The sequence below is a fragment of the Lipophrys pholis genome (assembly GCF_963383615.2).
Source record: "Lipophrys pholis genome assembly, chromosome: 1".
Taxonomy (NCBI): Eukaryota; Metazoa; Chordata; class Actinopteri; order Blenniiformes; family Blenniidae; genus Lipophrys; species Lipophrys pholis.
This window is the reverse complement of record NC_137635.1, coordinates 36337275-36362573: the sequence shown is the minus strand read 5'-3', so window position 1 is coordinate 36362573 and position 25299 is coordinate 36337275. Positions and strand designations below refer to the sequence as shown.

The 25299-nt window shown below is 41.1% G+C and overlaps 1 protein-coding gene across 1 annotated transcript in view; it reads left to right on the top strand.

Annotated features, from left to right (window-relative positions):
* ctnnd2b (catenin (cadherin-associated protein), delta 2b) overlaps positions 1-25299 on the top strand; it is a 160516-nt gene that overhangs the window by 122496 nt on the left and 12721 nt on the right. Inside the window, exons 15-17 of the mRNA XM_080486606.1 lie at positions 13699-13885; positions 19586-19703; positions 21480-21662. Of these exons, the coding sequence (XP_080342732.1) occupies positions 13699-13885; positions 19586-19703; positions 21480-21662 (488 nt within the window). The remainder of the gene's footprint in view (positions 1-13698; positions 13886-19585; positions 19704-21479; positions 21663-25299) is intronic.

Below are 25299 nucleotides of genomic sequence, written 5' to 3'. Positions count from 1 at the left end.
GTATAATAATTTACCACACACAATGAGCAAATTATTAGAGCCAAAAGCATCAGCCGACCATTTTAATCCAGTTTACTTCGTAAGTGAATATGAAGGTGAATGCGAATATTAGAAGTAGGTTACAAGGAAACACCATTTTGGCGAAAGTCCATTAAAAAGCACCGGGTTATGCCATATGTTAGTGTATCTTGTGGACAAATGCAAAAAATATCAGCAAATTCAGTGTTATTCTGGCTTTATAAATTGGCTGCATGACACAATTTGCGAGCTCACAGAAATAATAGGGCCCAACTCTTTCCGTCTATCCATGAGATAATTGTGTCGGGGGAAGAGCCCATCACTGTCAAGACAGAGCAGAAGGCAGAGTCGATCCAGTCCAGGTCATCAGTCCATCACAGACTGAAGGTAGAGCAACGGACAATCACATGTTTAACATCCACATGGACATTAATGAATTAATCAAGCAAGCGTGTGTTTGAACTGTGGGATGAAGCTCGAGTTTCTGGGCCCCACCGTGAACATGGATACCGAGCTGGGAACATTTCTATGTCTAAGGAAGTGGTTTAGGCTCATCAGATAGCAATGATGTGGCAGCAATGATTGTCTCCTTCAGGCAAGCGCTGGGTTAGTCTTAAGCTTGAGTGTGGCGCACCTTTATTTGGATCCTGGTTGTGTCTTTGCACTCCTGACCGCTGTAAGTCACAGCAGGCAAATACACACTTCATGAGTAAGTGAACTAGTGTGTGATTCACATGTTGGATGTATTTCCTAATATGATCACATCGTTAACAGAATCAAGTAACGACTGAGTTTTATATAGATACATATAATAGTTGAGGACACCTGGCAGCAATGGTCTCGATCATTCAAATGATTATCTTTCATGGAGCTAATGAGGTTTTTTTTTTTTATCCAACTACCAGGTGAAGGTGACCCTTGTGTCAACAACACAGAGGCTCATCGAGAAGCAGTGCTAATACTCAACCCCTTTTAGATTTCCGTCTCGCTTTCAGTTCTTAGCGCTGTGCAAACAAACACCAGCATCAGAGACTGCTCCCAAGTTTGTTGTTTGAAGTCTCTCAAATGAACAGGATAATATTTCACATCACAAAAACGGAACTCCTCAAAGTACGCAGTCCTCTCCTCTCCATGTGAGTGTCTCACTTAGCCATCACTTCCAAACTTATTTTCCCTTCATGTAAATCGTACTAAAGAAAAACTGCCTGTGCATCTGACAAAAGCCGCCCTTGAGCCTTTATCCACTCTGTGAAATATTTACAGCTGTACTTCACACACCAGTCTGCCGTGAGATTCTGGTGAGGGACAAACATTTTAAGCATTATGTGCTCCAATAGGACATAGTCATGAATACTAAAAGGAAAATCTTATCAGCAAAGTGAAATTGAGAAGTGTTCTCACAACTCCCACGTACAGTCAGATTTGCTGCAGCGTATGACCCACGTGTGCTTTTTCCGTGGATGCATATGTGAGTGGAGACTCTAGAAAAAAGGGGTTTAGGCTTAGCAGAGATGGAAATAAAAGGGTTTTTGTATGCTGCTAGGGTCTTAAAGAAGATTACCATATAAATTAGAGCAGCAATTCAAGGCACGGAGCGCAGAAATCCCTCCTGTCACAAATTAATCAGCTGAACGACCGACCGGACGTCGACAGACCGCGCGCTCTCCTCTCCTCTCTTTCTCAAAGGCCCGGAGGAAATGACTCTTTCTCTGTCTCCCAGCCTCTCTCACTCCCTCTGTGGTTAGCTTTTCGTAATTGGTCTCTCCTTCTTCTCCCGTCTCCCCCCCCCCGCCTGCCCTCTTTGCCTTTCTGTCTCCCTCTTTTTCCACTCCCGCTCCGTATCTCCTGCTCTCTCCGGCTTTTCTTCTCTCCCTGGTGAGCATTTTGAATCAGGATCACAGTGGGAAGTCAAGCTGTCTGCCTCGGTAGCCTCAGATTCAGCTCCACTCAAACAAACATGCACAAAGGGCTCGTTCTCACACACACACACACACACACACACACACACACACACACACACACACACACACACACACACACACACACACACACACACACACACACACACACACACACACACACACACACACACACACACACACACACACACACACACACACACACACACACACACACACACACACACACTCTCTCCTCTTCTCACGTGCACAGTTTGCTCGACGACACAAAAAGTCACAAACAAGGTTGTTGTCCTCTGTTGTTCTGTGCCTTTCTTCGTTCAAGCCCAATAAGTACCCTTAATCTTTTTGTGTTCCCTGTTCAGAGCTAAAAATTGATTATTTAGAGATAATAAAGCCAACATGAAACAGCAGGTGTACTCTACCGCTGCAGATTCAACACGGCATTTGTGTGCATTCGGCATGTTTGCTTTAAACACCTTCAGTTCTAGGAGTTAGATAAAAAAATACTATGTAACCCTGTTTGGGGATACGTTTTTAAAATGAATTCCTCTGATATTAAATGTGAGCTCCACATTTTTGCAGGTGTCGCTGTTAGCTCTGGTAATGAGCACAAGTGATCTTGCACGATCAAGTGCAAACAAGCCAACATGGCTGCTGTAAACGACACAACGCTCACACTTACTATTGCCACATTAACCAAGCTTCAGGAGGTTAGTTTACGGTGACACAGAGCTTCTTCACACAGAGCATTAAATATATTCACATTCACATTAATATTCACATTGAAACTGTGGACGAGGAAATGGTCCAAGAGCTGAAGGATTTCGTGGACGAGTGTCACAACTGTGACAGGACACAGGCTGCACCGTCCAAGAGGAACCACTCACAGTGCTCCTCACCGGCTCCTTCATCACTGAACAAGGACATTCTGGACTTCAGCAATGATAAACTGTCCAGCTTCAAGGCCCAGCTGGTCTTAGTAGAGGTACTTCACCACAGATTTTAGGTGTTAAGGGACTCGAGTTTAGCCAGCAGCAGCAGTCGGCTTCAATGGCGGAGAGTAAGTCACTGCAGGACGTGTGAGGTCCCTGAACCAGGGGAGAACAAGAGCATGCAGGACAACCTGGTCTTCATGGAACTCCCGAAAGGGCAGAGGACACCTCAAAGCATCCGCGAGGGAGCTCATGCAGGTTTCACTCGAAGCTGCCCACAGACCTCATGAAGGGGATTGCTTTTCACCGTGTCCGTCACCGGGGACTGAGACGACAGGACAACCAGCGACCGAGGTTCAGTTTGAAAACTTCAAGTAGAGAGGAACGGACTTTGGTGTCAATGACCATTTTCCAAAAGAGATCCGGGAGTGCTGACCATGTCTGTTGCCCGTCAGAAAGAAGTGCGTCGCTGAGGGATCCCGAGCCATCATCATGTAGAGAATGTACATCCTCTACTAACTGACCACACGCCGCAGGACCTGGGTTTGCTCAGGCCCTGGTAATTATCAGAACTACAACAATGATAAGTGACAACACTAAATTAATTAAGATCATGGCATTAATATTTAAGTTATTTATGATAAGCTTAATTCTATGTTACTGGTTACTTGTTTTGTTTTTTACTGGCTTGTATCAAGAAGTGTGTCAACAACAACAAAAAAAAGTATTACACTTGTATTGTCAAAATGCAAACACTGAGTCCAAATGTTTTATATTATGGTCTTCATTGACAGATTGGCAGAAGTTTTTGGCAACCAGGAACGGCAGACAGCAACAATCACTCACTGTATTTACGTTGCACTGCGATGACTCACCATGCTTACATATGGCCGCACAATGTGATGTGGTCATAAAAGGATTGTCCCCTTGAGGAATGAGTTTGCAGCCATGAAAATACATTAAAAACTCATACAGATTAACAACATTAACCACACATCCAGACATATACTAAAACAAGGACCTCTTCCTGAAATAATCCAGGGTCATGTGTAGACTGTCATCTACAGTATTTTTCCCAGTATAATCCAGGTTGAAAACAGGCTTTATATTTATGGTATCTGGCACGGTGGTGCATGCATTATTGTTACATAACTGTAGTTGTCATGCCGTCTGAAGCATGTTTGGATGAACTGACTCGAGCAAGGGTAACAAAGATATTGTCAGTGTGCCAAAACAGGCCCAGCAGTCTGATCAGGCCTTTTTGAATAAATTAAGCACAAAGAAGACATTACATTTTTCAATTAAGTATTAACTTTAATTTTATTCAGTGAGGGTCAGAATGTTTATTAAGATTAGCTGACACAACACTGTGAACAACAACTGGACATGTTACCTTTTTGCCTCCAAAATCACTGTGGCAAGTGGCTGTTGAGTTAAATCGGCGTAGACCAAGAAGTTTATGCAATTCTGTATTTTGCTTTTCTTTGCAAAGTCAAATTCAGGAGATATGTTCCTCACTTTTGATCTGCATTAATTAAATGTGTCTTCTAAAAGACCTGATTGAGGTTATTTGGTTCCCTTCTGCATTCAAGTCCTCTGTGTGGAGTTTTTTGTTGTGAAGATTTTCCCGTGGGTACATCAACCTCGTACGGCAATCCACAAATATGCAAGTTGCTTTGAATTAGCCAAAGGAGAGAATGTGTGTGAGTGTTTGTCTCTCTGTGGTGAATTAATAGCCCGTCCAGGTCGTCTGCAATCTTGAGAACAGATTACAAAAGATAGATGGATGGAGGGTTGGATGGTTTTACAATAAATGAAGTATCCGATAGACCATTGTGTATATGCAGAAGAGACCCTGTTGTAGTGAAAATTGTTGTTATTCTTTCAGTTATTTTAAGTGCAAGAGTAGATCCCTTTCCACTTTTAGCCATTGAATGCCTCGCCAAGCTCATTTAACCCAAGTTAAGACATTAAACTCTGCTGCAGATAAACGCTAACAACATGATATCTGCCCTTTCTGACTCATGGAGCGCTCCACTTTCGTCAAACTCCTCTTTTTGCTCTGAAAATCAGCGTGCTGTCAGTTCGCTGTGGTTTCGCTTGTCTTTAAAACTCTTTCATTCAGTCACAGCTGCACACATCATTGTAAGCGACAGGTCTGGACCTCTCGCGTTTGGCGCCGGCTCCACAGAAGCAGATAGGGAAGTTGTCAGACTCAAACCGCGATAGGAACCCTTAGCAGTCTGGAAGTGATCCAACAGCAAGGCTTCTCAAGTTCGGCTGAGGCAAACGGTTGAAGAAAGACGGCTGCAGAATAGTGAAGCACACTCAGGTTGAAAAAGAATTATTAAAAATGTCGTTTACTCAATGAGAACAGTTATTTAAGCGTGCCAGGAAATCTTCAAACCTTATGAAAACAGTGAGCGGCTATTTGAAATGAGAAGCACACCTGAGGTAGCCAAATAAAAGATGTGTTTCTGCATTCCAAATAAAGGCTCAAGTACATAAAGATAAGACGCTTCATAGAGGACGTTAATTACACAGACTGCAGTGGTGTTCCCCTGAGTTATACTGAGCTCATTAGCGTATTTTTTTGTGTGGATTTAAACTAGATTTTTTTTTTTTCTGTTGTTTCTTTATCAGGAAAAAAGTAGGTGTCAGCCTGTTTTCTAATTGTGGGTAAATAATACTCCCTTTCATTACCACCAGATTGAAAGACATGATGGAAACACAAACAAATGTATATGACTTCCAGATGCATGCATTATATTCATATTATATTCATATTACATTCCTTTAGTCTTTCTTCACACCACAGCTTTGATATTAAGCAGCTCTGATTGACCTTGACATGAGTTTCAAACACTGCAAAGCGATCACGTTTACTTCAGTGACAATGTCATTAAAAAAAACAAAAAGTCTGTAAATATAACTTAGACAAGGCTAATTAACTCAACGCTTTAGGCCTGTGCCGACCAAGCAATTAAACATTGCCCGGTGCCTACAATCAGGATGAGAACAAAGAGTGAATTTGGGACGAAGGCTGTGAGGTTGAGGTCGATAAAAGTGTTAATGTTGGGACTTAAGAGAATAATCCTCCTCATATAGACAATGTTACTACACCATGGTGTTTGACTGTCATAGCAATCCTGTGCTATTTTTATAAAATACATCCAACTCTTAGATTATTAGTCATATTTGATAATAACTATATCTGTTAGTGCAATCTCTGTCAAAGTGTGTTGCTATAGATGATAGAGGTGAGTACATTAGATAGTCATTAAAGCAGTGCTTTCTCAAGCTTTGTGCAGATATTACAGGAATTGGTAAAAAACTAAAAACTATATATGAATTTCTGACGTATACATTGCACAAGTAGTTTCCAGAGTTTTGCTTGAGTCCGTATTTAACTGAAATTGAAGCCTTAAATCTGATTTAGTGACACATATCCCTCATTCAATGCAGCGTGGTGTCGCTGCTGAGGAAATGTCTCATCTGTGTCACACAGTAGATAAACATGTTAGCTGGGAATCTTTCAGCTGCAAAGCTCAGTTCTGTCGCCGATCTTCAGAGCTCCGGCGTCCGTTTTCTCCGTTTTGTTTTGGTTTTGCTGCTTTTTCCCCACAAAAGGACAGCAATTAGAAAAGGTGACGTCAGACTTTTCTGCTGACTTGTGCAAAATGATTTGCGTGAAGCAGAGTCACTCAAGAAGGCTGGTGGCGCCGGTGCCTGTCAGAGGAGGGTGGTCTCTCTCTCTGTCATCACAAAGACACCCCGCTGCTTTTCAAGGTCACGCTGCCAGTGTGGGTCCTTTCGAGATGCTACGTACATCACCTGAATACGGGCAGCTCCTGAAGTCGCTGATTGCGACTTGCAGTAATAGTAGGTTTCCAGTAGAGAAAACGAAGAAAAGGCTGCTTTACAGAGGGTCATTGGGTTTGTTCTGAGGCCTAATGACATCCATGCCCTCTATTTATAGAGATTGTGATTGTAATGTGCACTTTTTTTTTTTTTTTCGTTCTAAGACTTTGACAGCTGACTGCACTGGGACATTGATGGAGATATAGGGCAAGGACCCCAACCCTGGGCAGAAGAGTTTACCATGAACCTAATCATGCTGCGTAATGTTAGAATATGTATGAATCGTGTTGTAATCGGGCTGTAATCTTTAGTGTGTAAAGAGAACTGTGGATTTGTGATATGTGGAATTTCAGAGGAGGATAATCCTGGTCTTACTCACATCTGCTCTGTGATGGTTGTCAGTATTTACTGGTGAAAATATGTATACAAGTTAGGAACAAGTGCACAAAGGCACACACACATGCTCCAAAAAAAGTCTTTGTGGTTCACAAGAGGGGATGAGCTGAAAAAAATAATAATAATAAAGAGCCTCCAAAAGCCACTAAGAGAGGGAAAAATATTAAATCGAATGGCGATCAGGAGGCAAACCGAAAAAAGAAGTGCTGAAATGTTGCAGAGGCGAGAAATATGCAGGAGGGGAGGAACGTGTGCTGCCAATGACTGAGGAGGAATGGCTTCACAGACAAAGAAAAATAGCCAGCATCTTCACTTCCCCTCTCTCTGTATAACAGAACATTCATAACCTCCTGCTGCCACTCATGATGTAAGGCTGAGCCAATTAACCTCCTTCATCTGTCACACACTCATGATGGCGTGCGTGAATATGTGTCTAAACCTCTGAGATTCTTTTTTTTTTTTTTGCATGCCTGCATGTCCGCGCGTGTCAGTGTACAGTATGTTGGTGAGACGGTTTGTGTAGTTGTGACCATGTGGTTCAGATCAAAGATACAATCCCGCCGCTTTTCACCTCGGGGAGATGATGTCACTCTCCGCACGGCGAGTAGCGGCGCCGAACACACAGCTGACTTTACTCGAGATAGTACAAATATCTTTTTATTGCAGCTGCAGGATGACATCATGTAGTACATCTTGGCGTGCACAACACATCTTTATTAGTGGCTGGTTTACTGGTTGAACCAGCATGATCATTTTAAATTGATGCAACTGATGCAGATCTTCACCTTAGTGAGCGACTGTAGGATTTCTAAGGGCGCTGTCCTTAAATGATTTCATGACTGAAAACAAACGGCAGATATTTTTTTTTTGTTGATGCCCTTGAATTACAGGGATGTGGAAACATATTTTTATGCTGCTGGAAACATTACCATTTGTGTTTACAGTATATAGTGTAATATGTGCTACAACAGTGGAGAAACACATGCTGTGTTCAAACTCTTTCGCCGCAGGACGCTAAATGAATCACTCAGTGAATTTATTGAGATCTCACAGGATACGATTCTTCATTTCCATCGCAAAGAGCAATCTCAGTACTTCTCTGAGCCAGTGTTTCACTGATATTGATTGCGTTTCGCTTTTTCGAAAAAAAAAACAAACAAACAAACATGTGAATAATGGTTTGGACATGCAATAAATAGCCATGCATGATTTGAGGGTCATTTAACAGAAAAAACCATCATCTGTGAGATGCTTTCTGAATAATTACAATAAAAAAAAAAGAAAAGAAAAATGTGAAGAATGTGTTGTTCACTATAAATGGGATGGCTATGCATGCTGAAAATGGCTTTTTTGCTTCAAAAATAATCAGGTTATGCCAAACAAAGACTCAATTGTAATTCATCACAAGATTCTGTCAGCCTCCGTTTTGCTTTGCAAAGAGTTAAGATGAATGAGAAACACATAAAAACCACAATGTCATTTCCGACATTCTTCATGCTCCATCTCTGGTTCGCGGTGTGTTTTTCTTCTTTTTCGTCCCGTGTGCTGCTGTGGGCGCGGCCCTCTCCCCTCGCCGTGCTTTTTCACACTGCTACACACACCTGCCTCCATTCAGCTCTCCTGCTTCCTCAGCTGCTAATCATCTCCTCATCACTCCACTGCTTATCGAGCCTGGCTCTCACGCTCGCTGTTTGCCAGTGTGTCCGTTCGAGCTCCTCAGTTTACTTGTTAGTTCAGCTCTGTTTCTTCCATCTGTTCAGCCGTCTTCGGTTGGCTTGCGATTGTTCAACTGTCAGCTATTTGGATCTTTTATTGTGTCTGTTTTCTTTTCTTTGATACTTTCAGCATCCTCTATAATGTTTGAGTCTTGACTTTGAGTGGGCAGAACCCAGGTTTGAATCCCGGTGGCGGCATGAAGGGGATCTGTTAAAACACTATTTAGATGTGTGCTCCATTTATTTAGAAGGGGCGATGACATTATTTCAGCCAACAGCTAAAAAAGGGCGACTGTTTTTTTGTTTTCTTTTCAAACAGGACACAATAGAGTTTGCACGATTATCATTGACTTGCTGTGAATGGGATCAGCCAAATAGACACGCGCTGTGTTTATATGGGCACTTTCTTGTCAATCTGATAACAAATTTTCTAAATCTAGAATCAGATTGTCCCATTTACGTGAACCGAGAATAAAGTAATCAGAAATATTCTGCCGTTTTATATGCAGCCAAGATATGAAACAATTTATTTCAGTGGATCAATCCCATAATGCTTTGCACTGTGACACTTGCTGTTTGTGACATGCTCACTCAGTTCCCACATCCGGCTTTACCCGGAAGCCCAACGGTATCAAAAATGGAATGAAATTGAGTGATTTACGCTTGTGGTGCTTCTTTTTTCTTTTTAAACTGCAACATCAAAGAAACAATCTCTTGGTTCTAGATATACTCCGGAGGAGACGAGCGCAGGTTTGCTCTTTCTTGCGTCATGTGGCGCGGATTACTGCGCGGCTGCTACTTTACTTGAGCTCCCGCCATCTTTATTTAAAATCACCAGCGTGTCACACGTTCACGACATGAACTTGAGGTGAACTAAAGTCCCAAAATGTAGGGAGTGATCCGATGCGCCGTTTACATGGGTTATGATCAAATCAAAAATTGGACAACACCACCCTGTACGATGTGATCGAAATTTCAAGGTCATTTCTGAAGGCGCAAATATAATCAGACTGAAGTGTTTGTATAGTGCAACTTTTTTTATTCATTTTTTATTAGTATTTTTTCATATGGTTTAAATTTAACTGGGTCGGCATTTAATCGGATTACTTTTGGTCCATGTCACCACAGCACGTGAGTTTATTTTGGTAAGACCTTTAATCCTGCAGTCTGTGTCTCGCATTACAATTATGATACTCGCCTGTCAATTGTATCGATTTTCAAAAGATAACATGTATATCTGAAAATGACACGGACGGCTCCGTACCATGCTTTCTGCTAATTAATTATGACTATATTAATATGATTTATGTGTGTGTTTTTAACATTTACAGTATATATTCCTGTCTGATATTTCATCAACCTATGAGCCTTCATTCACAAGTACAGCAAAAATTATTCCAGATTTGGTGGAACTTTATTTAAATGAGGTATGTCATACAGTAGTGTAAAATATGTATAAATGTGTTAGAAATAAATGAGCGGAACATTCAGAGATCATTTCATATCAAACACAGTCAAAACAGACCTGGCCAGTTTGACCTGAGAAGACAAAGGCTGGGTGTGATAACAGACAATATGCAAGTTAAAAGAATATTACTTTGTTTCATGGCTGAATACATCCACTTGACTTAATGTGCCAAGTTTATGTTGTCTTGAAGACTCTTCCCCATTACCATATCCATTTTTAGCATCTGCAGCTGCTGTCAAGGCGTTTACTTGATAAAGAGAGGAGGAATGTGTAGTTCTGTTGGATGAATGAAGCGGTAAAGTCGATGTGTAGATGGATGGATGTACAGTCATTATTACATCCTTTACCGAATCCTGACATTATACAAACAAGGATGCAACTGGTGTATTTTGTCTATTTAAACAGGGGATAAGTTTATTCACGTTTGCAAACATGACAGTCATGGATAATTATCGTCATGGGGAAGGAAGCGAGACGTTCACAAAGCCCTTATGATCACAAAACAGACGCTGCTCGCCTTAGACACACACAGACAAGAGTCCAAATGGCTAACGGGGTTAAGGCTGATTTGTTGAAGCGGCTTAGACGCTCTCAAACACACACAAACACACACAAGAACAAATTCATACAAACCCACACAACCAGATAACAGACACTGTAATTACACAGTTGCTGTTGAGCAGAGGGTGAACAACAAGGCTCTGAGGGAAGGATGTCTTATTCTACACACACATACACACACACACACGCACGCACGCACACACACATACACACACACAGAGAGATCTAAGGATAGCATGTCTTACTATAACTACTGCTATAATTACAACCATAAAGGAGCGGTGTAGATAAGTGGAGATATGACTTGAGGTGGACACTCAAATGTGCAAACATATAATTATATGAGTGCAGAGATTAGGACACACACACACACACACACACACACACACACACACACACACACACACACACACACACACACACACACACACACACACACAAAATGATAACCTTGAGGAGCTACACACCACATCATAATTCTTGCTGACCTCCATCTTGCTGCGTGTGTGCTCAACAAAAAGTGGTGATTTTACGTCTACTTTTTTTCCTGTTTTCTTCCAAGCTTGCGTGTGTGCGTCTGTGTGTGCGTGCATGCTGATGTGCGCGTGTTCGGGGGTGAGGGGGGGTTTGTAAAATGACCGGACAATAATTGGCAGGCAGGAGGAAAATCACTCCATTTCCATGGTTGGCTGATCACAGTATGTTGGATTCAGGTGAGGATTAAGAACAGGGGAGAGGAGCAGAGAAATTTAGTGTAAGTGATTTACTGCCTTCAGTACTCCACTACTCTTTTTCCTCAAACATTTCCAGTTAATTACGGCGGCACAATGGCGACCCGAAGCGATAAATCAAAGGTTATGTTTTGAATTATTAGCATAACATTTGAAATGCATCACTCCTGTATAATTAAAGAGGCTCAATGCTGGATGTGGTTTTAGAATTTGTGTCTGTGTTTGTATGATTGCCCTTTGCTACTAATCATGTAATTGTAGATTTTCATTAATTTAATAAAAATCCGCACAGAAAAATTGACATGCCATAAAAAAAATAAAGAAAAAGTGAATTTAAAATACTGTAGAAGCAAAGGTCAGTGTGTATTTTATAGATATGTGTGCATGAATAGCAACCGCACAAAAGCTACTGAAAGCTAATTAGAAAGAGAAAAGGCGACGGCACATACGAATGGGTGCCCCCTTCTGAATGGTTTGGGTTTTGAGCACATTGTCCAGCACTCCCACATGGAGAGTTTCCCCTTCCTCATATGGAGACGAGACGGCTGAGTGGGCATTGCAAGTTCACATTGAAGCCACACCGCTCGTTTCCTCGAAGCACAAGCATGGCTGAGCGACTTCCCCAAGAACAAAGGAGGAGAATCTCTTGATCTGGTCTTGAACTTTGTGACCTGCTGAGTTTTAGCTGCACAACAAAAAAAAAAAAACGAAATCCGCAAAAGAAAACAGTGCGTGCAAATTGCCCAGTTATGTAGAAAGTCAGAAAACGGTGTATTTATATTGGTTTTTTTAATGTAATAAAACACACAAAAATCATGACATTCTAGTTGGAGGGAAAGACGACAAGACGAGGAGAAGTTTGTCAAATCCCTTTTTGGGAGAAAAAAAAAGTCTTTGGCTTCTTTGAACAGCAACAGAAAACAAACATTTTTCAAGGTTGCAAAAACCGGCAGAATTCGTCCTTCAAAAAGTTCAATTTGTAAACATAATGTTCAGTATTTCTAAAGGGATTTTCAAAAAAATATACATCAATTTATTTTTCTTTGAAATCATGAGAGAGAGAGAGAGAGAGAGAGAGAGAGAGAGAGAGAGAGAGAGAGAGAGAGAGAGAGAGAGAGAGAGAGAGAGAGAGAGAGAGAGAGAGAGAGAGAGAGAGAGAGAGAGAGCAGAAGGCTGCAGTGGTTCGGCCACCGCTGTCTTCACACATTTCAGCAGTGGAACAAAATGGATTTGGAAATGGTGACTCGAAGTCCAATATTGACTTTCCCTTCAGCCCCTTTTCAGTAGTTAAATGCTCCACTGTGTGCAGCAGCTAGTAACTACATTTTTCTCTCAGCTGTTTTGGTCAACTTGGTTTAATGGATTTTGTTGCTCAGGAGGAAAAAAAAAAAAAAAGAGCACAATGTTCATTAAAATCACAACTCGTTTTGGAAACGAACCCAATGGGGTGATTGTTGAAGGCGAATTAAACGCTTTCATTGAAAATGCTAATTGTATCAAGCAGGCTTTAATACAGACACTTACCAGGACCTTTTAAAGTAATGTTTTTAATTAGCACTCATCAGTAAATGATCTGAATTTGATAGCTGGATGCGCGCAGCGGTGAGAGGCCACTGACCCGTCCTCCACTGACCACCGGACCAATTAAGGTGGTGGTCTGCTGGAGATAATACCAGCTGACTCAGGGTAAAAGCAAGATTGCCAAAGCAGTGATAAAAAACAAAAAAAAATTTCTACAACATTTATAGTCACCATTAACAGGCGCAGGGAGAACATGCAAACTCCACTGAACTTAAAATGTAAAGGACAACCTGCTTCCATTCTACATCCACAAATCCCAAAACTTGAACCAAAACCTCTTCATGTTTTTGTGGCACTACAGTGTCTTCGTAAATCAAGTTCACCCAAGTGAAATTTTTTTTATCCAGTTCTCCTGTTCAGCAGTTCACCTGAAGGAAAAATGTTCAATAACAGCGTGTTACTTTTGTATTTCCATCTTTGACCAGCTGCTCACTAAAAACCATGAAACCATTTCTCTGCTTTCGTCCCCCCACCATTTTCCAATCTTTCCATCTCCTTTGCTGTCCTGCCCAGGTGTTTTGTGGAACCTGTCGTCATGTGACGCCCTGAAGATGCCCATCATCCAGGACGCCCTGGCCGTGCTGACCAACGCTGTGATCATCCCCCACTCGGGCTGGGACACGTCCCCGCACACACAGGAGGACCGCAAGCTGCACCTACACTCATCCCAGGTCCTCCGCAACGCCACAGGCTGCCTCCGGTCAGTTCCATCATCACCACAACATCATATAGTCTTTTTCCTGACCTCCGTTTGGTATTTTACTCGTTCTCGTTTCTAAGAATCAAATGTAATTTAGCTTTAAGCAAAAAAAAGAAAAAAGAAGAAGAAAAGACTGTGTGGGTGCTTTGCATTTCAGAGTTCCATTAACAATCAAAGCAAGAAGAAAGTCTTTCCCAGTTCAAAACACTCTGTTATTTTTAGTTTTGTATTCAGTGTTATTTTTATCACTCTACACGCAGAGAACTGATAGACTTCGCTGCATTTAAGATGACTCACCATTTGGCTTTAGAGCTGTGGTGGCTTTTTCGTTTTCTCACTTGAGAAATGACGCTTGCTCTCCAGTGCAGTCTGGAAGTAGTACGACTGTGACACAGATTTATTTCTTGTCGTCTTGGCCCGGGACCCAAGCATGTTGGAAATGAATGGAGCTGAGACTGAAATCAAAGTGATGATTGGTGTTCCTGATTTCTACATATATTATCGGTGAAAAATGGCATAAGTGGCCTGAATGGGACATTATGGTTTTTGGTTTAGTGACAACATGTTCAGGGTCTCTCAAACCTTTTGTCCAATATCACACACACTGACACACATGTAATTAAGTAACATCTAATGAGCCAGTATAACAGCTTCACCATCAGGGCAGTTTCACTGTCAGCATGTCCCTTTTCCAGTGTTTCAGCCACTTTGTTACCCTATATATGGGGGCTAGTATCCGCACTTCCACACATACATGAGAAAGAGGCATGTGTTGTTGTTGTTTTTTTTACACAGAGGATGACACTGGTTGTGTGAAACTTTCAATTGCTGGATGATAACACCTAAGCCCTTTGTCCAATACTTTCTGCTGATTGTAATCAATACGTCCCCAATACAACTAAAGTTCTCCCCTTTATAGGCATGCTGAAGCGCTGTGAAGTTCGAAGTCAAAAATAGATTATCTACAAAACATCCAGGCACCCTCCGGTTTTTCACCAACAGTCTATATGTAACTAAATCTTTAGCTGTAGGTCTTTTAGCCTCTTTGCGATTCGATTTTTGGCTTCTTCCCTCCAAACGTTTGCAAAGTGTTTCCCAACTTTGATGTCAGGTTTGTGGAGACGTTTACTGTATTAAAGGAGAAGCAGGAAAAAATAAATGCCTGATGTAACTTTTCTCTCACCGTCGTCCTTCTGTGAACTACCGGTTATTTTGATTTCTTTAGGCTTTAAGCTGTCAAATAAAACCAGAGATAAATCCAAAGGACATCTTGCTGTGATGCAAGTGATTAAAAACACAAACACATTGTCTTCTTTGATATTCTACAGAATGTTGAATGTTAAATGTACGTTCGCCCACATGTCATACTTGGAGAAAGTGGTGAGAACGGTGAGAATGGACATGCCATATGAAGTGCCACTTTAGGTATTTCTCCACATAAAATGAGTATTGCCATGATGCTTTTTGAATTCTTTCAGTATTTCCATTCCAGCATGATGAAATCTCTGCGTCTGACTCATCGCTCATGAATATTTCTCACGCAGACATGACGGCTGTGTACCAGACATTTTTTGATGTGCTATTCGTTCCCGTCCATCAAACACTAGAACCTCAAAAGAGAAAAACACACCTTTTCGTCAGAATAATGACAAGTTTGCCTAAAACCTATTTGTCTTTTCACCTACGTCTCATTTGAGTAAATCTCACGCCTCTATCAGTATTCCTGCACACGGGCAGTGTGTTTTTACAGTTACTACAAATAAGTTTGCTTTAAATATGTGACGACTCACTTCATTCATTCATTATATATTTGTGACGGTGGAAATCAGAGTTTTATAAATATTGCCTCTTTGAGAGTGCCGCTCAAGTTGAAATGAGCATTAGCGTCTCTTGCTTCCTTTGTGTCTATGTGTGTTTGTATGGCTTTGTTTTGTCTGGAACTGCATGTGTGGGCCCATTAATCTTATCCACAATATGTCTCGCCCGCTCTTGGTGTAAAACAACTATACATACTGTCTGCCAGCACAAACTTTTGTGTCCTCATGCTGTAGGTGAGTGAAAAATGCACACATCTGAAGCAGCAGTGGTGTGTGTGTGTGTGTGTGTGTGTGTGTGTGTGTGTGTGTGTGTGTGTGTGTGTGTGTGTGTGTGTGTGTGTGTGTGTGTGTGTGTGTGTGTGTGTGTGTGTGTGTGTGCGTGTGTGTGCGTGAGCTCTCTAAACTCGGAGGGCTAATTCATCTTTCTCACGCCTCGTTAGGGAATGCTGGGAGTCTGATTAAAGAGTGAATATTTCATGGCGGGTTTGGTATATCACTGACCACCTGTGCTCTCTTCTTCGCTCTCTTTTTTTTCCCCCCATCTCCCATTATCTTCCTCGCATTCTCATTTTCTCTCTTTCCCTCTTTAGTCACTCTCTCCTCCTCTGCGCCGTCCCCACCATGTCCCATTACTCCTTTTCTTCTCTTCCGATGGTATAAGCCCTATTTCATCCCCTTCGTCATCTCCCTCATCCCATCTCTGGCTCGCCGCCTCTACACATACGTACACATTTGTAGATGTGAAACATGTTTTATAGTAAATGATATCAAGTAGGCAGCCCATTTTTGCTGGACTTAACATCTACAGTGCCTCCACCATCTTTCTTGGACAGATTATAAAGCTGTCTGATATGAAAAAGTTTGAAGGCAACCTTTGTGATGCAGTCTAGTCAGATGTTTACTTTGTGTGCAGGCGTCTGTCTCTTCAAGACACATTTATACCTCTTCACATGCTTGCTCTGACATGATGATAGCTGAACTGACATTGAAAGCACATCCCTCTGCGAGTCCTCCTGAAATGACGTGCAGAAAGAAGCATCGACTCTCACGGTCTTTCATCGAGAGGCAGCAGGGGTTTTTGTCTGATCCATCAATGCATTGCTTACTAAAAGATCTGTGTGGGTGAGACAGCACACTAAAAGTAGCCGCGTCTGTGTTAACTTCACGATAAATGTGTGTTTGGGAATACAGAATGACGCAAACCATGAAACTGCCACCGACATGGTGTGGTCCTTCTGAAAGAGTCCTGCTTAATAAACTCAATTTTGTCACTATTTTTACCTTTGTTGGGGGGTGGGGGGGGGGGGTTATTTATTAATTTATATGTATGTATATATGCATGTTTGTATGGCAGTTTCGAGAAAAAATAAATGGCGGTTCTGTGCAGCTTTAAAAGAAGGCAAAAATCGGGAGTGTACCAACTTCTCCTGGGACCATACACTACTGATGGGGCTTCCCAAACAGAAAAATCACACCCAAATTATACAAGGAAGATGTGTTTTTCCTGTAGAGGGCACATATGATCAGCAATGTTTTTTTGTCCTTATGAGTCAAAGGAGAAAAAAAAAAATTGCTGACAAAAATACCTCACCAAGGATTCGTTAACAATTGGCATGAGACAGGGCTGCTTAGTACAATGTGTGTGAGAATTGGAAATTGGTTTTATTTTTAAACCCCCGCAATGTGCTTTTTTTGTCTTTAAAAAAAAATCTAAATGCCTCCTGCACCGCAAGCCAGCAGAAAATCTGCAGAGAGCACTTGGTGAAAGCGGTATTAGACCGCTATCCCCCCTGTTGACTGAGGTGTCCACTCCCCTCCGAGGACAGTTTAGCTCGTTCGCCAAGTGATTAAAGATGAGCTGTGCAGGGTTAGACATACATAAAGGCTGCAAAAGGTCCCAGTGCAGAGCTCCTGATTGTCAGCCTCTCTGTGCTGCCATATTGGATTAAGAGGGATATCCCACAGTAATTAAAGCTGTTGAATGTGTGGCATTGGTGCCTATAGTGGTCACACATTAGCTTCGCTGTAGTACAGTTATGCATGTTGGTGTTTGTAGTGAATAGATAGACCAGCGTCTTTTGGATTGGATCCTTATCATACTGTTCACCATGTCGGTAAATAAAAAAACTTAACTTGAAATGAATGTGTGGATAGAAAAAAGAAAAAAAATTTCCCCATTAGAATAGATTAAAGAGCAGTTTTCCATTATCGCTCCATATTCTCTTATGTCCAAACTAGACAAATCAGAGGCAAAAGAATAGCAGTTTCCAGGTACAACTGGTTCACTCATACACACCTGTGAATTCAGGCACCAATCAAACAGTTGACCAAACTTGTTGTGAACACCTCGAAGGATCAAATCAAAACTTATGTTCCGTCAAATGTTTCTTCGGTATTTAAAGATCTGAAGTAAAGACATTAGGATTTAGCGCCAATATTTCTTTGTTGTAACCAAACGTCTTGGCAATACTTTTTTTTTTTAATTTATTTTAGAAAATAGTGTAGTTTTTTTTGGGAAGAGGTGCCACATTTGTAAGGCCAAATGTAGTTATAGCATTAGCTGCAGAGTGGAGTGTGTGCACTATGCCCATTATACCATTAACAATATGAAATACAGTACAGAACAGTGTGTCTCTTGATTGAAAATATCTGGAGTGTTTCTTTATGTAAAATCTTCCACATGCAGGGTCCTGCTCCTGATGAAACACTAAGACCGGAGATCAGTCCCACCCCCCCACCCCACCACCACCACCACCATTGTTTCATATAGTGATATTTCTGTGTGCAGAGAAAGCAGCAGCACAAAGTCAGATTGTGATCTGTTTGAAAATCTTCCTTGTAGACACACAACCTTTTTCCCGCAGTGTTTATTTATTTTTTTCCTCATCTCAATATTTAGATTCACACTAAAAGATCATAATGACAGATAATCTGTGACCCTGTTGCCTTGCAAGGAAACGCTTCAGAGGGATTAATTATCCCTAATTGACGGAGGTTAATTAAATTGAATCCATTAACAGGTAGTAGCCCAAATAACCAAAATGTGTGAAAGAAAAAGTATCTAAAGTGGTTTAGATACAAGTCCCTTTATTTCTAGTGTCTCTCAGCCTTCTGCCGCATGGTGCATGCTATAGCTTTCTCTCAGTACCCTGTTTTGTATGTATGTTTTGTATGTGTCCTCGTTCAGGCAACCTTGCGTCAAAGCTCAGGGCAAACAGAGGCCCACAGAGATGAAGAGCAGAATCAATAGCTTGTCAACAATCTAAAATATGCAAGGAGTTATTTGACTCTATAATTAAAACATGATGCACGTGCAATTTATCAAATGTGGCTCCCTCCTCAGAGAGTCACAGTGAAACAAGCCAGCAGCATTACTTAAACATGCCACCCTGCCACACTCTTGGCTCCACACTCGGATAGAGAGGCAGATATTAAAGCATATTGGTCTGCAGACACTTAGGGAGGGAGAAATACAGGTGTTTTGATAGGCCATTGATAGTACATTTGTCATCACTCCAGCAGGTACAAAACGAGCCCTGTCATTCATTTTAAAGCCCAAATCCTGCATTCATTCTCCTTGTGACAGCTCAGTGCCATTTCTCACTGACTCTCAAAATCCAGCCATCTTTAATAGAAATTTAAACTGGCATCACACCCACCTGCTTCGCTTCTCTATCACACACACACACACACACACACACACACACACACACACACACACACACACACACACACACTCTACATACAAACACATGTACAAGCACATATCCATATGCTGCGACATGCAGCAGAACACACGCACAGAACTCTGGTGAGAAACTTGTGAAGTGCTCATTGTTGGCCGTGTAGTCATGTGGTACATTTGTGTCTTTGTTTGGAACAGGAACGTGAGTTCTGCAGGTGAGGAAGCACGGAGGAGAATGAGGGAGTGTGAAGGTTTGACAGACGCTCTTCTGTACGTCATCCAGACGGCTCTGGGGAGCAGTGAGATTGACAGCAAGGTATTTTACACGCGCCCACATGATATTTTTTTTAAAATTGAATTTCCTGCAGACGGAATCTAAAATCATCTATAACCCTTTCCGTAACCTTAACATAACCTTAACCTTAGTCTCACACAAAAGGTGAGTGATTTGCCATCAGTTGTGACTCTCCATACAGTGCGCTAGTGTACAATCAGGCTGACATCCCCGGCTGTGTTTCTTTGCCTTTTGGGGACATTGCATTGACTCACATTAATTTTCTGCATGCTTACTCCAAATTAAGTTGTGCTACTTGCCAAATCTTGAACCTCGCTGTAACCTAACCCTCAAGTTCAAGAATGTTTACTTTGCACCAGGGGGTAAATTAGTTTTGCAGCTTGTAAAAAAAACAGCACAATAAACTGACACTGCAAATTCATTCAGGAATCCAATTACAAACGAGACAAATTGTTTTTTGAGCCTTTTGGTTTTTGCATGTACTACTACTACAGAAGCTCATGGAGTGTGTGTACTATAGTACTTCTGACATTATTAGTCTGGGATTATTCACTGACCTTATTTCTTTCAAGTCGGTGATGTCGATCAGGGCCGTGCCAGACACACTTTGGCAAAGCCCACCAGCCTATTTTCTGTTTTTACATGATGAAAGTCTGAAACAGCAGATTAAGTCAAAAGTCAACCAAAACTCAATAAACACTGAGAAAAAAAAAAGAATCTCAAAAAAGTCACACACGTCAGTCACACACTGACATGCTGGCCAGTGCTTGCATGTGGTTGTGTGTGTTTGAATTTTCTCCTGTCTCAAGTCATGTGGTTATTTTCGCTTTGCAAACATGCATCTCATGATTTCTATTCATAATTTACATATATTTGCATTATTTATATGCAAACGCATATTAATCTTTTTTTCCCCTAACAGACCATATATATGGGCTTGATGCATATTCATTTTTATACCTTGTTTTCCTGTGATTGGCATGATAATGTCCAACACTGTCCCAAAACACTGAATAAATACAAGCTTTGTATGTGCATGTGTTTTTCTTTTTTTATGTATGTATATATAGTTGCCATGTGTCAAATTACCATATGCAGATTTTTTTTAATCAATCCTACAGAGAAATTGCCTTAAATAGATGGGCAACAGATAAATCAGTTTTCTAATCAACTCCTAATTCTAACATAATTACATTGGACCAGAGTCCAGTTCAATCCTTACACAGTGTAGTGTGCCTTTTCTTTACATAAATACCAAGAAAATCCTCACCTGGTACAGCCTTGTCACGTTTTTACAGTGTACCATGCACCTCTAAGCCCAAATGGTCAGTGACGCAGAAACGTGGCGTTTGTGTGCGCGTGTGTTTGCACAAGCATCCAAGTGTCTATGTTTCTGTGACATGCATACGTCTATGTGCTCTCAGTGTGAATTAATAAATTTTTAGCTGCGTTGCCAGAGTGTCTGTCTCTTCACAAGGAGATTTGAAGTTTTTAATCCTCAGAAATCCTTCACAAGATCAAAGTCTCTGGCTGTTGACTGCATGGCCACTCACAACAATGGGATTAGTGTGTGCATGTGTGTGTGTCTGTTCACAATATGCACACTGCATATCCCCGTATTCATGCAGTCTGCACTGCACAGTATGTCTGTGCATGAGACAAGAGACAGGTCTGTGTGCATGACTCACATTCATGTTAAGACGGTGTATGCTTCTCTACTTGCCATCTGCCCCTCCTTTATGTCCGTCGCCATTTCTCATCTCTTTCCAATTCTTGCTTCCTTCCTCCGTCCACCAGACTGTGGAGAACTGTGTGTGCATCCTGAGGAACCTGTCGTACCGTCTGGCTGCAGAAACATCTCACAGCCAGCAAGGGGGATCGGAGGAGCTGGACGGGTTGTTGTGTGACACAGGAGGAAAGGATGCGGAGAGTTCTGGATGCTGGGGCAAGAAGAAGAAGAAAAAGAAGGGTCATGACCAGGTGAGGAATCTAGAGAGGTACCCTTTGGTATGCCTCCGAGATTGGCATCAACAACGCAGCTCATTCAAGTTGGAATTACTTGAGGGTTAGGGCCTTTGAAATTATCACAATTTTTTGGGTTTCTTGTTTATGTTCAGCATTTGTTACAAATCCTTGCGGTCAACAACATAGTAAACTTTTAGAGTGAAATGCAATAATGTGGTGGTTTATTCTCAGTCCCTCTCTAATTTATCTCGAAATATCTCTGGAGTTCCTTCAAGTGTGTTCATAAAGCAAGAACATCATCTCCAAACTATACTAAGTATTGGTATGATGTTAATGTGTTTTCTAATGTTGACGGTGCAAAACAATTTTGTTTGTTTTGGCCAGGTTCATTTCCACTATGGAAGCCCAGGTGGTAAATGTCACCACTTCAAAAGGTACTTCCCAGACTGAATGACTCTTATTCACAGACAAGAAAACAAACAAACAGCAGGGAAGGAAAAAATAAAATGGTACCTGCCATATCTCTTACACACATCTGTGAAGTTTAAGCAATGGCAAAAAAAACATATTGCTTCTAACTTTCTTCTTGGTGACTCGTGAAAGAGGATGCATCCACCTTGTTTCCCTTTCATAGTGTAAGCTTTCTGGGAAGTTTTAATTAGCGTTAGAGGAAGTGACTAAAGTTTACCAGACACAACAATCCCAACACATCAGAGAAGGACTAAGAGGACTAAGATACATTCAGACTAAAAGTGTCTCTTGGTAAAATCAACAGGGCTGATAAATATAGCCCAGCAAAGGTAGATTTTCTCTATCTCTGGGATCTATAGTATCTTGGAGGTCCTTAATATGCGATTCAACCGTTGAATTATCTCACAATCTTTGCCTCCTCCTGCCCCTTTATCTCGTTCTCTCCTCCTTTAAGTTCTCTCTTCTTTTTCCGGGTCATTTCCTATATTCTAGATTCCTAATTACCTCTTTAAAGCATCCATTTACTTACCATGTGCATAATGTTGTTATTTCCTGACAGAGGTGGACCCACCGGTAGAAATAACCATGAAGAAAGTGACGTCAGCACAGAGAGGGCTTTTGTCATGGCCGAGGCTTTTGTTTATTACATTATCAAATCGCTTCCTGTCATTATGTTGTTGAGGTTTTTTTTTTTTGTTTTTTTTTTTTTTCATTACCGCAATATTAAGCCGTCCTTTAAAACTGGAGGCAGCAGCTGTCCTCTTACAAACTGAGGATTGAGTATCTCATTTTATGCCAGAGCTGTTGTGTTGATTCGAGGTTTCAGCAACATTTGCTCGGTTCATCATTGGTTCAAATGATCTTCAGTCACAGATGAATATTTATGACTGCGCAACATCTTTCTTTGATATTCATGATGTTTGAGCCAGAGTTGTTTTCCTCATCAGCTCCTGACATTCACCGACCACCTGGATTATTTAGAGTCACGTTTGCAGAATAAGATGACAGACAACTAAAAGTATACAAATATGTATCTGGGGTTTTTTTTTTTTCTTTCCCTGCAACATCGTGAACACACTCTAGAAGGCTGTTAACACACAGCAGCATCTGGAGATCACCTGTTCTACCGAGAGAAGAAGTCATGTTTGACTTTCTTTATGCTCACTCAGTACCTGTGCGCACGCTCCAAAAATTACCAAGCTGGTTTAGTGTTTCTCCCTGGATATTCTGGTTGTGGCCATCTGTTGCCAGCAGGCAGTTTCATCCTCCGAAAAAAAAAAAATAAAAAAAGCAAGAACACTTTTAGTCGAAGAATTGGCAGAACTTAAACGGGTGCCTTGGAGAAGGCTCTAACCTCTTGTCATGCTAATAAGCAATCAGCCTCACATTCTGGTTGAGTGGAAGACGTCTTTTTAGCACTTCTAGTGAAGCTCTGGGATTGAAAACCCAACACTTCCGGTGGATCAGGGTGTGTGAATTGCTCATCAGCTCTGCATGCTTTTTCTCGCTCCCTGTCATTTTTAGCAGAGGGCGTCTTTTTTTTTTTTTTTTCCAATTTCTTGGAATTATCATGTAGCTAGTTACACCGTTTACTCCTGTCAAGCTCATCCTCCGTCTACTTTATTGTATCCGGGCAGAATCAGGGAGACAGGAGATGTTGAATACTAATCCAGAGATCAGATTGTAAAGGGACAGATCATAACCTCTCCAAACAATAATGTGTAACCCACGCTCTCCCCCCTCCTCTAGCTGTGTGTCTCCACTCCAGTGCAGCTGTGGGTGATTACCATGAAGTAGCAATTGGGGAGCTTGTTGGAGAGGGCAAAACTCCATCAGCTGTGGGGACATTAGAGGAGAGGAGAGGAAAGGAGGTCGATCTAAAGGAAATATAGAGAGCAAACAAAGAAAGTTATGCAATGCTATAAGGAAAAAGTAAAATAATGAGTCACGCCACATGTGAATAGATAGATAGATAGATAGATAGATAGATAGATAGATAGTTAGATTTACTTTATTGATCCCCAGAGAGAAACTAAAATGTCCCAGCATCCAGGTACAGAGCACATAAATAAATATGAAATAATAAAAGTACATTAGAAACGACAGGAAGTAAAAAATAGATTAAAATATTTTTAGAAGTTCAAGTTAAAAACAAACATTTAACATAAGTATGAACATATTACATATAACCATACACATATAAAAAATGGTTTGTGCATATTTTGCAGCGGAGGAGGCTTCAGTGAGGAGTCGGACGGGCAGAAGTAGATAGATTATAGGTTGTGATGGCACTCGGAAGGAACGATTTCCTGTACCATTCTTTTAGAAGAGGTGTGTTGTCATTGTTTCACGAGCCGAACAAATGTCATCTCTGATTATACATGAAAAAACAAGGCGTGAGGACAACAAGTGGAAAGCATGCAAGGCATCGACACAAACCCATATCCAATGCACAGAAGCATGCAGGAAGACATGGAGCTGAACAAGAGCAACAGTGCAAAAGGAAGGAAACACTTTCCTCAATAACTGTACATATGTGCTATATTAAAATGAACAGTTTGTTTTGCACTCTCCCATATAGAATTAGGATTGGTTCTTCAAGCAGTGACTTCTTGATTTCACTTTGTACTATATCAAAAAAAAAAGCCACTGTCATCGTTAAAGCTTTACGTCCGCAACAGTTCTGTTAAAATAAAGAACAAGCAAAGATCAGACGTATGCTTTGTTGTCCTGTCAATGTGTTCTGTTGTTGTTCAACAAATAATTAGGATTTTGTTTAATATCTACCGGTAATTATATCTAATTAACGTCCAACCAAATCTTCTGCAGAACAGTCCAACTTATGTTCTAACAGATGATCAGAGATATTTAATCAATAATTACTTCATGAGTGCAATAAAAACTCAGAGAGCTCAAACTCAATGGCCACGCTGTCAGAGTGGCTTTATGATTATAAGTTCATTTTCAAGGTTTTGTTTACGCGTTGATATAAACTGTATTATATTGAACAAATATTACTTATATGTGCATCTTCAGCATTGAAGTGACTGATTACTGTTTACAGTATACGCCATCAAACATTGAGAAACTGTAATAATGAGTTATCCATCACTCCATCAGTTGTTCTCTCCACAAATATTAAGGGAGCTACATTTGAAAATGTCGGAACGTATAGTTTAGG